Source organism: Chionomys nivalis, chromosome 4 (assembly GCF_950005125.1).
Source record: "Chionomys nivalis chromosome 4, mChiNiv1.1, whole genome shotgun sequence".
NCBI lineage: Eukaryota > Metazoa > Chordata > Mammalia > Rodentia > Cricetidae > Chionomys > Chionomys nivalis.
In genome coordinates this window covers 37,060,667-37,076,355 of record NC_080089.1, presented here as the reverse complement: position 1 = coordinate 37,076,355, position 15,689 = coordinate 37,060,667, and the positions used below count along the sequence as shown (strand labels likewise).

At 35.7% G+C, this 15,689-nt stretch overlaps 2 protein-coding genes across 2 annotated transcripts; both read right to left on the bottom strand.

The window, feature by feature from the left end:
• Nucleotides 1-2,195: 2,195 nt before the first annotated feature.
• Nucleotides 2,196-3,152, bottom strand: LOC130873298 (olfactory receptor 143-like). The gene has a single exon (XM_057768054.1). It carries the CDS (start codon nt 3,144-3,146, stop codon nt 2,196-2,198), a length of 951 nt encoding a protein of 316 aa, XP_057624037.1. The 5' UTR covers nt 3,147-3,152.
• An 8,994-nt stretch (nt 3,153-12,146) lies between these two features.
• Nucleotides 12,147-13,109, bottom strand: LOC130873366 (olfactory receptor 143-like). Its single transcript, XM_057768165.1, has one exon. The coding sequence runs from the start codon at nt 13,107-13,109 to the stop codon at nt 12,147-12,149; it is 963 nt and encodes a 320-aa protein (XP_057624148.1).
• Between the last annotated feature and the right edge of the window lie 2,580 nt (nt 13,110-15,689).

Genomic DNA, 15,689 nt, shown 5'->3' with positions numbered 1-15,689 from the left:
GACTCTATACAAATTTTAACAAACTCTTTTATACCGCAAGCACTCAGTAATTGCCAAATAAGCTTTTCGTTATTTTATCAATATTGACTTACTATGTTAATTTTTAAAAGCAGTATGTAGTTGGGATATACAAATATTTTAGAACTTTTCAAGTATTATGATCTACATAAATTAAAGAATCACAGTTTAAAAAAATCTATCTTACTCCAAGTAAGAAATAACCACTGTTTTTATGCTATTGTTTTGGAACTGAATCAGTCTCTCCTGGTGGAAAGGGTAAGGCTGCTAAAATTCAGTAAGCTCACAATATTTACAAAGCTCTGCCTCAAGAATGCATTACCAGTAAATGGTCCCTGAAGAAAAGCATACTCTGTTTAGAACTGAGAGATTCTCAATGATGAGACTTTAGTGAGTTATTGATCATGATGACTAGGGCTTATAAGGGATGGGACCTTAGTAAGTCTTTGACCATGATGGCTACAGCTTATCACTGATGGGACATAGTGAGACATTGCCATGATAGCTAGGGCTAATCAGTGATGCAGTTATAAGCGAGGGTCTCATATTCTTGTCACACCCTGTGACCAATACAACAAACTCATTGTTTCACCAGATTTGACTTGTGCTTAATCATTTCTTATGTCTGTAGTTGGTCTGCTAAGTAGAATAACTGGAAGTTTATTCTTGTGAACCAAGAAAAACTCTTTTCATATACATGGAGGACCACGTGTTCTAAACTGATTCAGGTCCTGAATGCTATATACTACAATTAATTATTCATTCTGTGTTCTGGCAATTCATTTTTCTCCACAAAAACATGTGTGATATACAGCAGGCTCCTTAAATAAATATTTAACTAAGGGAACTCATCCGAAAAGTTTACTCATCCTACTCATTCCAACCTAGAAAACTAAACCTAATCATGAAAAGGATGGAAATATTTGTTACTTCTATCCCATGCCTGCACCTTTTTAATGAGAAGTTTCTGTAGAAATGTGTATATTTTTCAAATTGGATCTGAAATTTTTGCATTATCTCTATATACTAGGCATCAAGGCTGAGACTACTTTCTGACAGAATCCCAACATCTGAAGTCACTATGAAACAACACTTTAGAGAGTTTGCCTCTTTTTCTCACAATTATAAGCCCTTGCATTTCTTCATCAAATGTATAAGAGTGTGAATCTAGTCTGATCCATAAGCTTTGTGGCCTTAAAAATTCACAAATATTTTCTTATTCAGATAACAGACACATGTAAAAATAGTAATATAAATATACAAATTATTTTTGTCTTTGAGAATTAATTCAAACAAAAACTTAAATTTATGTAATTCCTAAACCTTAAACTCAACTATGGTTTTGATTTTAGAGGAAAAAAATAGATTGTTTATGCAAAACTACATGATTAAGTTTATATACCACAGAGGCAATAATGATCCTATTCTGAAGGCAGAATGTGATTTTGTCATCTTTTTAAAACCATCACAGACAAATCCATATATCAGAAGACAGCAACAATTTTAGTTCTATTCAAAACCAAATATCAGATTTTCCGTGTATTGTGGTGGTCAATTAAAAACAGTAGGTTGATTACATCCTCGGAGAACTAATAATCACATGTTATTAAACTATAGTTTAGAATTTCATTATAGATTTAAGACTACAACTCTAGAATAAGAAAATTTCTGAAGGATATCAAATAATCTTGTAAATTTGATAACTACGCTGTATCTATATTTTTGTCCTCTCTTATCTCATCTTATTTAGTTAATGAAAATCTCTCTTGTCTAGGAAGCAAGCAAAGAAAACCAAGATTGTATTAGAAATAAAGAAAGAAAAAAGTAGGACATGAAGAACACAGTCCATGAATTTACATCAAAAGGAGTCACACAACAAAATTCCTTATGTATTGTAGTACAGTTCAATATAGGAAATAAAAGATAGAGGAACAGGATCTTGATCTGATATAGGCAATGACCAATATTTTGGAGCCATAATAAAACTAAAAACAATTCAAACTGGAAAAAAATAGACTCCAGAGTTATATCTAATAGTGACAAGTTGAGGAATTCCAGTAGAAATCTTCTCCAGACTCTATGAAGAGGAGAAGAAAGCAGAAAAAATTAATTGAGAAAGACAAAGAAGACAGGGCATGGTAAAACATTGTGTAAGGTTAAGGAACCATCACTGTTACTCAGCTTGTGATTCTCTTCATAGTTTTCTTCATAGCATCTTTGACATCTTTGTTCCTGAGGCTGTAAATGAGAGGATTCAGCATGGGGATCACAAGAGTATAAAACACTGAAAAAATTTTTCCCTGGCCCACAGACTCAGCAGATGCTGGCTTAACATAAGCAAGCAGCCCAGATCCATAAAAGAGACTAACAGTTATGATGTGAGACCCACAGGTGCCCAAGGCTTTGGACCAACCCTTACCTGATGACATATGAATGATATTGAAAAGAATCATAGCATATGAGACCAAAATAATGATGCTAGATAAAATTAGAATTGTTCCAACTACAGCAGAACTCACAAGCTCATTGACATAGGTGCTACTGCAGGAAAGCTGAAGGAGAGGGAAGATGTCACACATGTAGTGGTTGATGATGTTAGAATCACAAAAGCTGAGCCTGATCATAAACCCTGTGTGAACCATGGCCCCAGAAAAACCCATCATGTAAGAGCCAAATATCAGCAGACAACATATCTTAGGGGACATGACAGTTGTATACTGGAGGGGCTGACAGATGGCCACATAGCGATCATAGGCCATGGCTGTCAACACATAACACTCAGAGTTCACAAAAAAACAGAAGAAAAACAGCTGACTCATACATCCTTTAAAATAGATGGTGTTCTTCTCTGAAACAAAACTCATCAGCAGTTTTGGAGTACAAACAAATGAATAACAGAAATCAATGCAGGAGAGATTGAAGATGAAAAAGTACATGGGAGTGTGAAGATGTGAATTTAAACAAATGAGATTCATTAAGCTCAGGTTTCCCACCACAGTGGCTACGTAGTTTAACAAGAAGAAGATGAACAGGGGCAACTGGAGACCTGGTTGATCTGTTAATCCCATAAGAATGAACTCAGTCACCGAAGTGTTACTTTTTATAGCCATTTGCTTCACAGGTTGCATCTGAAATAAAAGGAGTAGAAAAGGACATTAACAAATAACCTATCTTTGATTCCAGAGGATGAACTGGAGTTACTGCTTCCTAACTTGGGGTTTAGTGAACATACAATAGGACATACAAACAACACAGCAGGTTATACAAATAACACAACTGTTTTTCATTGTTCCTGAGAAAGCATCATTTCCTCTTTCCTCACACCCATTTTATTTCCATGTATCCACAGGAGATCCATATAGTACTCCAATGTCTCTGAACATTATTTCCTCTGTTTTCCTAGACATTACCGGGAATTGGTGCAGAAAAGAGTAACATGTAAGTAACCTGTAGGGATTTGGCAAGGCAAAATTATTTGCTGCTCACCTTGATTTTTTTGATCCCTACCTTCTCTCAGAACTCATGATGTCTTGCTATTCATTGTTTTGAGAGGGCTACAGTTAACAATAATGATTTAGGTTATAGTCATCAATAAGACAGGCCTCTTCTATTCTAGGAGTACTATGGGTGAACTAACATCATTTGTATTTGAGAAGTTCATCAGAAATTTATTTTCACATATAGAAAAGAAAATCAATATTTTCTATGAATCTCATATTCCTTGACTTAAATAGGAATATGCATCTTTAAAACAAGATATTTAGAAAATTCATTAGAAAGCCAGGAAATTATTCTCTTTGCTACAGGACTTCTTCCCACATTGGATGAACTCTGAGGGTAGACATAGCTTAGCTTATGTTTGTATCCAGTGTCATAACTAGTGATGGAGGTTCAGAGATAATATCATTTCCCAGCAGGAGTACCTGATTATCAGGGCATAGTTTTTATTGGTCCCTTTTCTCGTTATGCTCATTATACTTTGTACAACTCGAAAGAGAAATATCCAGGGACATGGCCACTTGACATTTGTAACTTTCTTATGATTAGAGTAATAAACATTAGACCAATGAGAAATGCTGTAGAAATGTTTAGTATAAGAAAGATTTTAGGTCAATATAAGTTTAAATCCGGATTTTGTAATTTGTAACTACAGAACTGCAGATTTCTCTGACACTTGTTTACATATAACTTTAAAATAGACTCAAAAAATTATTTGATTTTGTATCGGTGTTGAATTCTTTCCTAGAACATGCATATCTGTGTTTCAATTTTAGTCCTGCAAAAATATACAGGCATAATGTTAAATAAAAGAGATATCTCACTTGTGATTCAATAAAATGATTTGTAAAGAGTATTAGAACTCTTTTGGTCATCTGAAAAGTGGCTGATAAGTCTTAACTACCCTTTATTCCACATTTTTGTTCAAATAAATTAACTTCCTAAGTTTTGGCACAATTTAAATTTCAAGTAGATATTATCCTGTGGTACTATCTACAGAGTGGAACAGAAAATAACAAATGTCCTTGGACCTTTTCCCCTTCCTACTAATATCTACTTCCATGATCACACGCAACAGTTATCAAAAAGTATTTTTGTTTCTATTTTAAGGCATTCCATGGGTACTACTAGGAATAAGAAAATTGTACTCCAAAGCATGGTGCACCACTAGGTGCATTTTTTTGAGATTAAGATGATATATAAAACTAAATTTTGTAAAAAAATTTCCAAGCTTTTTGTCATGGATAAACTTAAAATATCAATTTAAAGCAGTAGACATTAAAAATCAAAAGTTTAACCCATTATTTATAGATAATTTGAATGATTCCTGGGCTATCTATATTTCTGTCAATTGATCAATTAATTCTTTTCTATTTTTGCTGTTGAAATAATAAATTATCTACTCAACTTTAACTCCCACCTAAGAGAGGATATTTTTCCTTGCTATAAATGTATTAGTACATAAATTTTGTATCTAAGTTGTTTTTTAATAAATATTACATCCATTATTTTAATTTTGGTATTTTGGATTAGATCTATGAACCTCACACTTATGCAGAAACTGTTCTTACCCAATGAACTTATTCACTTATTAATTTTCTCTTTATTTTTTGATTGTATAGAATACGTTTTTTCTTTTTAAGTATATTTCCAGATTATAATTTCTCTTCCCTCAACTCATTTCTAGTTCCTCATCACCTGCCCTGCCTTCCAAATATACTTCCTTTCTGTCTCTCATTAGAAAAGAGCAGACTTCTAAGAGATAACAACCAAACATAACAAAAGAAGACATAACAAGATAAACCTCACATCGAAATTGGAAAATACAAAACAACAAGAGAAAAAGAGCTTCAAAAATAGTCATGAGAATCAGAGACCCATTCTTTCCTACTTGCAGGAGTTTCACGAAATGCTAAATGACACCTAGAACATGTATGTAGGAGACCTGGTGCAGACTTTTGTTGGCCCTGTGCTTGCTGTTTCGGGCTTTGTGACTTCCTACGTACTTTGCTCGATCGATTTAGTGTACCTTGTTCTGCTTTCCAATACCCACTCTGGCTCTTACACTCTTTCTAGCTCTGCTTATGTAGAATTGCTTGAGCTCCAAGTGAAGAAATTTGATGGAGATGTCACCTTTACACTTTTAGAACTGTTTGTCTCAAGGTCTCACTCTCTGTGTAATGACACTTTTAGAACTGTTTGTCTCAAGGTCTCACTCTCTGTGTAATGACTGACTGTTGGACTCTTTTTTGTTCCTATCTGCTGTAGCAAGAAGCCTTTCTGATGGTAGAATATCATTCTCATTTTGTTTTACTTTTAATTTTACTTTATTTTAATTTTATTTTTTTAACGTCTTTACATCTAGTACTCTGAGATATCTAATTCCCAGTTCTTGGTCAAATAAGCAATACTATGTATGGGTTCCAACTAATAAAGTGGATCTTAAATCAAATCAAACATTAATTGGTTACTCCTACAAGCTTTGAGCTACCATTGCCCTGGCATATTTTACAAGTAGGACAGATTGCAGATCAAATGCTTTGTTCCTGGGTTGATGTCTAGGTTTATATTTTGGTGATCAGTAGAGTACCTTCCCATAGAAAATACATTAGAAACTATGGGTGAAGGTTCTATGTGGGTGCAAACTCTCCTCCATAATCAATGATTTGTACTGGTGTTATCTTCAACACTGGGGTCTTGCTGTCACTTTGTAGAGGGCAATCTATTGTGGTGGTAACAGCTTTGGTTGTGTGGGGATTTACATGGATCTTCTTTGGCCAGCAATGAAGTTGGATGTGATTCAGGCCCACTACAGAAAGCTTTGTTTGTTACCAAGAGATGGCCAATTGGAATTCTATCTCTCTCTTTATTTGGAGACTTTACTGCATTCGCTTCCATTAATTTTATGAATTTTCTGCTGTACTAGGATTTCATAGTACTCCTCAAATGACCCTCAATTCTAGCTGTATTTCGTCACATTCCCTCCCTCAAGCCCAACTTCCCTTCCCCTAAGCCTCATCCTCTAGTTCCTGATAATATTCTCCTAATAAACCCATACTATTTCCCCCTCCCAAGGAGATCTACATGGCACCTCTATAGCTATCCTCTAGTATCTATGAATTGTGGTTTGCTATAATTACTTTCATACCTATAATCCAGATAAAAGCAAATGCATACCACATTTGTCTTTCTGGGTCTAGGGTAATCTCAGTAGAGATAATTTTTTTTATAGATATAACCATTTGCCAGCAAATTTCATGTTGTCATTCTTTATAAGTAATATTCCATTGTGTAAATGTACCATATTTTGTTCATCCATTTTTCTCTTTAGAGGCATGTAGATTCTGCAGTTTCTGACTACTATGAATAAGGCTGCAATGAACATGGTTAAGCAAATATCCCTGTAGGATGAAGTATCCTTTGTATATATGATAATGGGTGATAGAGTCAGATCTTGATGCATATAGTTCTTTGTGAACTTTGTGAAGAACCATCATACCAGTTTCTGCAGTTACTTTACACTTTTAAACTCCCACCAGCATTGGGGGAGTATTTCCCTTATTCCACATTCTTACCAGCATGAGCTGTCACTTATAATACTGAGCTTAACCATTCTGACAGGTATAAAATGGAATCTCAAAGTAGTTTTGATTTGCATTTTCCTGATGGCTAAGGATATTAAACCTTTTAAAAAGTGTTTCTCAGACATTTGAGTTTCTTCCACTGGGGAATTTTGTTTAGATCTATACTCTATTTTTAATTGAATTATTCAGTTTTTTGAAATCCAGTTTCTTGAGTTCTTGATATATTTTGGGCATTGCCCTTATCTGGCATAGAGTTGGTAAAAGTCTTTTCCCAATATGTAGGCTACACTTTGTCTGAATGTGTCCTTTTCTTTAAAGAAGCTTTTCAATTTCATGATGTCCCATTTATTAATTGTTGATTTTTAGTACCTGTGTTATCTGTGTTCTGTTCAGAACATCTTCTCCTTTGACAATTTTTTTAGGTCTTGTTTAGAAAACTTTATTTTTGATATTTCATGGTGGTGCTTCCCTGTCATATTTAGAAGATTCTAGTTGAAGACAGCAGATGAATGGGGAAAATGAAATAAATATAGTACTAATGTATGCAATCTCCACAACAATAAAACAAAGATAATAATGAACATGAGATAATGTCACCTGTAAGCTATAAGAAAAAGTATAATATAGTTTTCTATTGTTTTATTATGAATAAATCAATTTTAGATCTAAATAAATGTATAATGTTTAATGGGCTTCTTAAAGCATCTACTTGTTAAAGAAAGAGCAGCATGCCTTGGAGAACAGGTCCTTAGCAAAACTCAGAAAAAGTATCACTAATATAAAAAAAATTAATGAAATGTACTGTACAGCTTACCCTGCTGGATTCACTTTGAAACCAGTCTTACATGGGGAAATGAGTATTTTTTTTTTTTAAATGTTGCCTCTAAGCTTTGTAGTCGTGTTTCTTGAGACATCTTTGTTGGTGTTTCCTTGCTCATCAATTTTGGACTCATTATGAAACAACTTTGGAATTCTCCATCTCCTATTATACTTTTCTTTCTGCACTTTCATAACTTCATGAAATTCACAATATTTAAAATACCTATAATTTTAATATTTATAGGCTATATAATATAAGAATATATAATATAGTAATATAATATAGGAATATCTATATTCTCCACTGCCGTCAATTTTGTATTCTTAAACACATTTTACCACCATTTTCTTATCCACACACAGTGCAGAAAAGGAAGTGTATTAAACAGCCTATTATAAAATGCTACATGTGGTATGATATTTTAGTCATTTTTTTTCTAAAAGAAAATTGGGAGATATAAAGCTTACATATTAAAATAAACAGTTTTGAATGCCCCATTTAAGATATAAATACATGTATTTTAACAAAATCATAATATATTTACATATATGCTTATATATGTATATTGATGTTGATCAAACACAAAACTATGTAAAAAGCTGTGGTTTATTTCTGGTAATAGACATTTTGTTAAAAGAGAATCCTTGTCACATAATATAAAAGCAGATTTTGCCATAACTTTTTCCTTCCAGCACAGATTTTTATCATAATTTTATTATTTTTATTACTGAAAAATTTTCCCCTCCCCCCACTCCTCTCCCATTCCCTCACAGAGGTAAAAAACAAAGACATCTCGAATTTTGCATGCAAATGGATGGAAATAGAAAACACTATCCTGAGTGAGGTAACTCAGACCCAAAAAGATGAACATGAGATGTACTTACTCATAATTGGTTTCTAGTCATAAATAAAGGACATTGAGCCTATATTTTGTGATCCTAGAGAAGCTAAATAAGAAGGTGAACCTAAAGAAAAACATATAGTCATTCTCCTGGATATTGGAAGTAGACAAAATTGCTGGGCAAAAATAGGGAACTTGGGGGTGGGGTAGTATGGGGGTAAGGAGAAATGGAAAGAGAAAAGTGAGAAGGGGAGGATGGGGGGATCTTGGGGGAATGGGATGGTTGGGATAAAGGAAGGGTGGATATGGGAGCAGGGAAGTATATATCCTAATTAAGGGAGCCATCTTAGGATTGGAAAGAGAGTTGACTCCAGTGGAGCTCCCAGGTGTTCAGGGAGATGTCCCCAGTTAGTTCCTTGAGCAGCTGAGGAGAGGGAACCTGAAATGGCCCTATCCTATAGCCATACTAGTCATAACTTTTTAAAAACAATCACAGACATAATCCACAATTTAAAAGAACTAATGATTGTTTCCAGGTTTTGGCTATTACAAACAATGCTGCTATGAACATAGTTGAAGAGATACTTTTGTCATTTGATGGGGCATCTCTTGGGTATATTCCCAATAGTGGTATTACTGGATCTTGGGGTAGGTTGATCCCAAATTTCCTGAGAAATCGCCACACTGATTTCCAAAGTGGTTGCACAAGTTTGCATTCCCACCAGCACGGGAGCAGCGAAGTATATATCCTAACTAAGGGACCCATCTTAGGGTTGGAAAGAAACTTGACTCTATAGGGGTTCGCAGGTGTCCAGGGAGATGTCCCCAGCTGGTACCTTGGGCAACTGAGGAGAGGGAACCTGAAATGACCCTATCCTATACTGATAAATATCTTACATATCACCTTAGAACCTTCATCTGGCGATGGATCGAGGTAGAGACAGAGACTCAATTTGGAGCAACCATCTGAGCTCTTAAGGTCCAAATGAGGAGCAGAAGGAGGGAGAACATGAGCAAGGAAATCAGGACCACGAGGGATGCACCCGCCCACTGTGACAGTGGAACTGATTTATTGTGAGCCCACCAAGGCCAGCTGGTCTGGGACTGAATAAGCATGGGTTGAAACTGGACTCTCTGAGCATGGCGGACAATGAAGGCTGATGAGAAGCCAAGGACAATGGCATTAGGTTTCGATCCTAATACATGAACTGGCTTTGTGGGTGCTTAGCCTGTTTAGACGCTCACCTTCCTGGACATAGATAGAAGACCTTCGTCTTCCCGCAGGGCAGAGAATTTGGACTGCTCTCCAGTATCGAGAGGGAGGGGGAATGGTGTGGGGGAAGGAGAAGAGGAGTGGGGATAGGGGGAGGGGACTGGGGGGAGGGGGCAATATTTGGGAGGAGGGGAGGGAAATGGGAAACGGGGAGCAGGTGGAAATTTTAATTAAAAAAGAATAAAAAAAATTGACTTTAAAAAAAATAAATAAATAAAAGAACTAATGATAATTCTATTTATTTTCAGGACAAATTATCAGTTCACCATAACAGTATCAGTTGGGTTTGAAGAAATCCATGGACACATATAGGTTCAAATATCTGTAAATGATTGAACATTAGTCCAAGAAAACATATAGTATCATGAAAGGCACATATCTAAAAGCTCAGACTAAGAAATATCTTTAAAATTCCCTGACAAATTCTCAAAGTATTGACTAAGTTACAGTGCACAATTTATGTCTTCCATTTTTTTAAGGCAAGTACAAGTGATTAATACCCTGAAACAGAAAATGGATATTCAGAATTCTTCCAGAAAAAGAAAATGGGGATTAATTTATACAGAGAACAATCAACTCCTCAATATTCCTTGGATGGATAAAATGTATCAGAAAAAAAAACAGTTGGTAGTGTTAGATTAAAATAATAAAATATCATTTCAAGCTCATTTTTTCCAAGTCCAATGTTTGAAGAACATGGTATCCTCAGCAGCAGAGTCTTGCCTTCAAATTATGGGGGCCAATCAGGGCCCACAAGAATATAATAAATCATTTGAAAGAGTATTCTTAACTCCTTTGCAGAAGAGCTCAATGGAAGGTTCCCATGCCTGGCACTGAAGACTTGTGGTGACTAGCTCTCAGAGTATCTAATGGTGTGACAGAAGCAGACACGGGGGAACACAATCAATAGTCCTACCCAGCTTTAAAGCCTATGAACGATGACTATGATTACCATTGCAAGATGTCCCAAGGTGCAATGATGACATTTAGAAGCCTTGGAGGCAACCAATAGTTGTCTAAGTATCTTAAAGCTTGCATAATAGAAGGGAATTGATTCCTGTTACTGTAAACCTGGCCCACTAACCATGATGGGGAAACTGTGGAGAACCTGCTATTGTGGCTTTCCCAAGTCACTGCATAAAAAATACTTATACCCACAGATAAGTATAGCTCTCATAATCATTAAAGACACTTCGTTTTGTAGCAAATGTTGACCATTACAAACCCACAGTTGACAAAAATTCAGAGGACAATTGACCATGGGATGCCCATGCTCAATGAATACATAATTCACTGTAACTGCTATACCATAGACTCAGAGCATATCAAAGATGAGGTTTGCAAAGACAGTAAGAACTAGAAGACCAGGATGTCTGATATGAGATAGTGTCTTTTATTTACCTCAGGAAATTGTACCCATACAATCTCAAAAGTAGAGCTCTAAAAATAAGACCTGAAAAACAAAAACAATAGAAATAGTTGACATGCCAGTGTGGATAAGGGAAACTTCACAAAACCCCACCCCTAAAAGAAGTGCTACAAGTGATAAATATACGTTGGGAAAAGAAGAACTCTGTCTCCTCCAGGGAAGAACACTCTGATAGGTTATCTGATAATGAACAGTTGCCATAAAAGTATATAAATATAAGTAACAGTAAATAATCTAAGCATATGTGAAAATATATATTAAATTAAAATAGGGGTGAAGCTTTTGAGACAGAAATGGGGAAACATAAAAGGAATTTGAGGAAGTAAAGTCAATTACATATAATGTATATATAATAATCATATATCACAGTTTCTATCTAATACAAGGTACAGGAGTAAGTTGGAGCCACATTCTAACAATAGAAGTCTTCAGACCATGAAGTCTTGAGCCCACACAATTGTAACTCCATTCTATGCACAGAGTTGAAAAAAATGCAACTGCATTTCATGGAGAATAAAGGAAAGATACTATACTAGAAATATTTCTTTATACTCTAAAACTATTATAGGAAGAAAAATAAAGAGAAGGAAAGTACATCACAGAAGGCAGTTGATAGGGAAGAAAAATTAAGTGAAAGAGCCACACTGAAGACATGGAGGATGTCAGCATCCTAACCAGTTCACTTAGACTGTGATTCTCTTCAATGTTCTCTTCACAGCAAGTTTGACATCCTTGTTCCTGAGGCTGTAAATGAGTGGGTTTAGCAAAGGCAGAACAAATGTGTAAACTACTGAAAAAAATTTCCTCTGAACCACAGACTCTGCAGATGATGGTTTGATATGAGCAAGCAGACCAAATCCATAGAACAGGGCAACAGTTATTATGTGAGAACTACATGTGCTTATGGCTTTGGACCAACCCTTAGATGATGACAAATGAATAATATTAACAAGAATCAAAGCATAGGAGGACACAATGATGATGCTAGAAACAACAACAACTACAGCCACGGAAACAGAACTCACAAGCTCATTGGCATGACTGCTCCCACAGGAGAGCTCCAGGAGTGGGAATGTGTCACACATGTAGTGGTTGATGACATTTGAATCACAAAACCTGAGTCTGATAATACATCCTGTGTGCACAATGGCACTAGAGAGCCCCAGCAAGTGTGAAGCAAGCATTAGCAGGGAACAAGCCCTGGGAGACATGACTACTGTGTACAGCAGGGGCCAACAGATGGCCACATACCTATCATAGGCCATGGCTGTCAGCACAAAGCACTCAGAATTAACAAAAAGGCAGAAAAAAAATAGTTGAGCCATGCATCCTTTGAAGGAGATGGTGTTGATTTCTGAGACAAAGCTCATCAGCATTTTGGGGGTAAAAACAAATGAATAGCAGAAGTCAATGAAGGACAAGTTGAAGATAAAAAAGTACATTGGTGTGTGAAGATGAGAATTCAGACAGATGAGATTCATTAAACTCAAGTTTCCCACCACAGTGGCTGTGTAGTTCACAAAGAACAGGAGAAACAGAGGCAGCTGGAGCACAGGCTGGTCTGTTAATCCCATGAGAATGAATTCAGTCGCTGAAGAGTCATTCTCCGTATTTATTAGCTCTTCAGGATACATCTGTAGGAACATCAGTCAGAATCAAATGACCTTAACAAGGAACCATGGATCATGATGTCAGAGAGAGAGGAGCTGGAGCTCATTGTTTCCAGCTTCAGGGTTTCTAAGACAAACAACAAGACATCCAAAGAATCTGACTACCTCTATTTCTCAATTCACCCCTTCCCACCCAAAATGAGTGACTCTGTCCTGAGGAAATTCTGAAAGGAATGTTGCTGAGCATTTCTTCATTCGTTCATCTCCACTAATGATTTGGGATTAAAGGAGTAATCCTGTGACTTTCTCTGGATCTGGTAATTAATATTGTTTTGTACTTCAAGGGAAATTATAAATACATGGATGATTCGGGACTTACCTTCATTCTGGATGCTTTACTGCTGTTGAAGCTCAGTGGTATTCTTTCCCAATTTTCTAAAGAGTCTGAGTTTCTGGTTACAAATGAACTAACACTCTTCATTATCAAAGCAGGTCCATTCTGAACTTCTACAACCAGTACACTGGGGGAAATAGCATGATTTTTACTTGAGAGTTTATCTAGGTTTTTTTTTCCTTACCTACATGACAGAAAAGAAATGTGTGAAGATCCAAGTAGCACCTCACTTAAATTACAGCCTATTTAATGGACCAGCGCAGAAAATTATTTTCACCTTTATGATTTCCTTTCAGGTTTCATGAGTCCCATGATGATAGAAATTTCTGAGCTTATTTACAATAGAAACCATAAATCTCATTTTGAATCTTTGGGGATTTAAAGATTTTCTCAATTTGTAATTTCCCTCCAGGAGTACCTAGTTCCCTGGTCAGAGTTGTCTATTGTCCTTTGGGAATTTTCCACTGTGAAAGAACTAATCTATTAGAAGGAAACCAAAGATGTAACACTTTGTCATTAATAAGAGTTTCCTACAATCCTTTGAGATTTCGTTAACAAATATGCAATGCTTTAATAATCAACAGAGGAAATTTTCTAAAGAATAGATTAAGGAATAGAGAAGACACTTTAAGTCCATCTGAGTCTAAAACCATGTTGTGAGCTTTCTTATTATGAAGCTACCCAAATGTTACATAACTGTACTGATCATTATTTATATTTATAACTCCATTTTCTTCTGTGTAGCTGTGAAACATGGTTCACAAATGATAGATTGGAGGGTTAGAGGCAGGATGGATAGGGGTGTAACAAAGGAGACATCTTGAAGAAAGGACATTTCTGGGTTAGGGAGAAACCCGATGTCAGAGAAAACCCAGGGAACACACAAGGATGACCCCCAACTAAGACTCCTAACAATAGTGGAAAGTGTGCATGAACTGGTCATCTACTGTAAGCTGATTGATGACTTCCCTATTTGTCATTAGAAATAATCTATCCAGAAACTGATGGAAACAGGGACAGATCCACAGACAAACACTGCACTGAGCTCTGAGGGTCTTGAAGAAGAAGGAGAGGAAGGATTGTATAAGGTATGGGGCTCAGAATGAAGGAAACCACAGACACATCTACCTACTTACAGTTAGAGACTTGATATAGGACAGACCTATGCCTTCTGCAGGTGTGTGACAATTGTGTAGTCTGGTCTCTTAGTAAGGCCTTCCAATAGTGAGAACAGGAACTCTCCTTGGCGCTTTGTTGGTTTTGTATAACCTGTTATTGATGCTGGACCATATCTTGATGTGTCATACATTGTACAAGTCAATGGGAGTTCTGCCTGTTCCTGGAGGACGGAAGAGGAGTGGAAGATGGGATAGATGAGAAAGAGAAGGGTATATGAGTAAGGAGGGAGGAAAAATTGGGTGTAATGTAAAATAAATGAAAACGTCTTATTTAAATAAAATTAAAAAGGAAAAGATAGATTGGCACACACATTAGTGGCCTTCTAAGTTTTAGCAAAATGGATCTAATTTATGGTAATGAACACAGTCTCTTCAAAAAATGCTGTTGGGAAAACTGGATATCTGCCATATAGAAAATAGAACTAGATTCCCATCTCTTACTCTGTACAAAAATCAATTTGATATAAAATGTACCAATGTCCCTAAAATAAGACCTGAAATTTTTAAATCACTAGAGAAAAATGCTTCAAGATCTGGACACAGTCAATCATATTATGAATAAGATGCCAAATAGCACAGAAAACATTTGAGTTAATGAATGAAATTACATAAAGCCAAAAAGCTTCTGCACATGAAAATAATAATTAATGGGGTAATGAGACAGCATTCAGAATAGAAGAAAAATATTTGCCTGATATTCATCAGAAATTATGTAAGTATTCAAATGTATAAAGAATAAAAACTCTAAAAAGCTAGTCCTTAAGAAGAATGGCAAATAGCTAATGAATATATGCAAAGTACTCTCTATAGCCATCTACAAATCATAACTCCACTGAAGTTATGCATTGAATCTCATGCCTGTAATCCTAGAAACAGGTTGATTTCTCTGAAAATTTTCAGTGAATTGTGGACTGCAGAGAAAGAAAACAGAAAGACAAAAATACATGTTGGGATTATATCTCACTTAATTCAAAATATCTATCAATAAGTAAACAAGTAACAACTAACTAAGGTATTAAAAGAAAGTTATCCTTGCACCCAGTT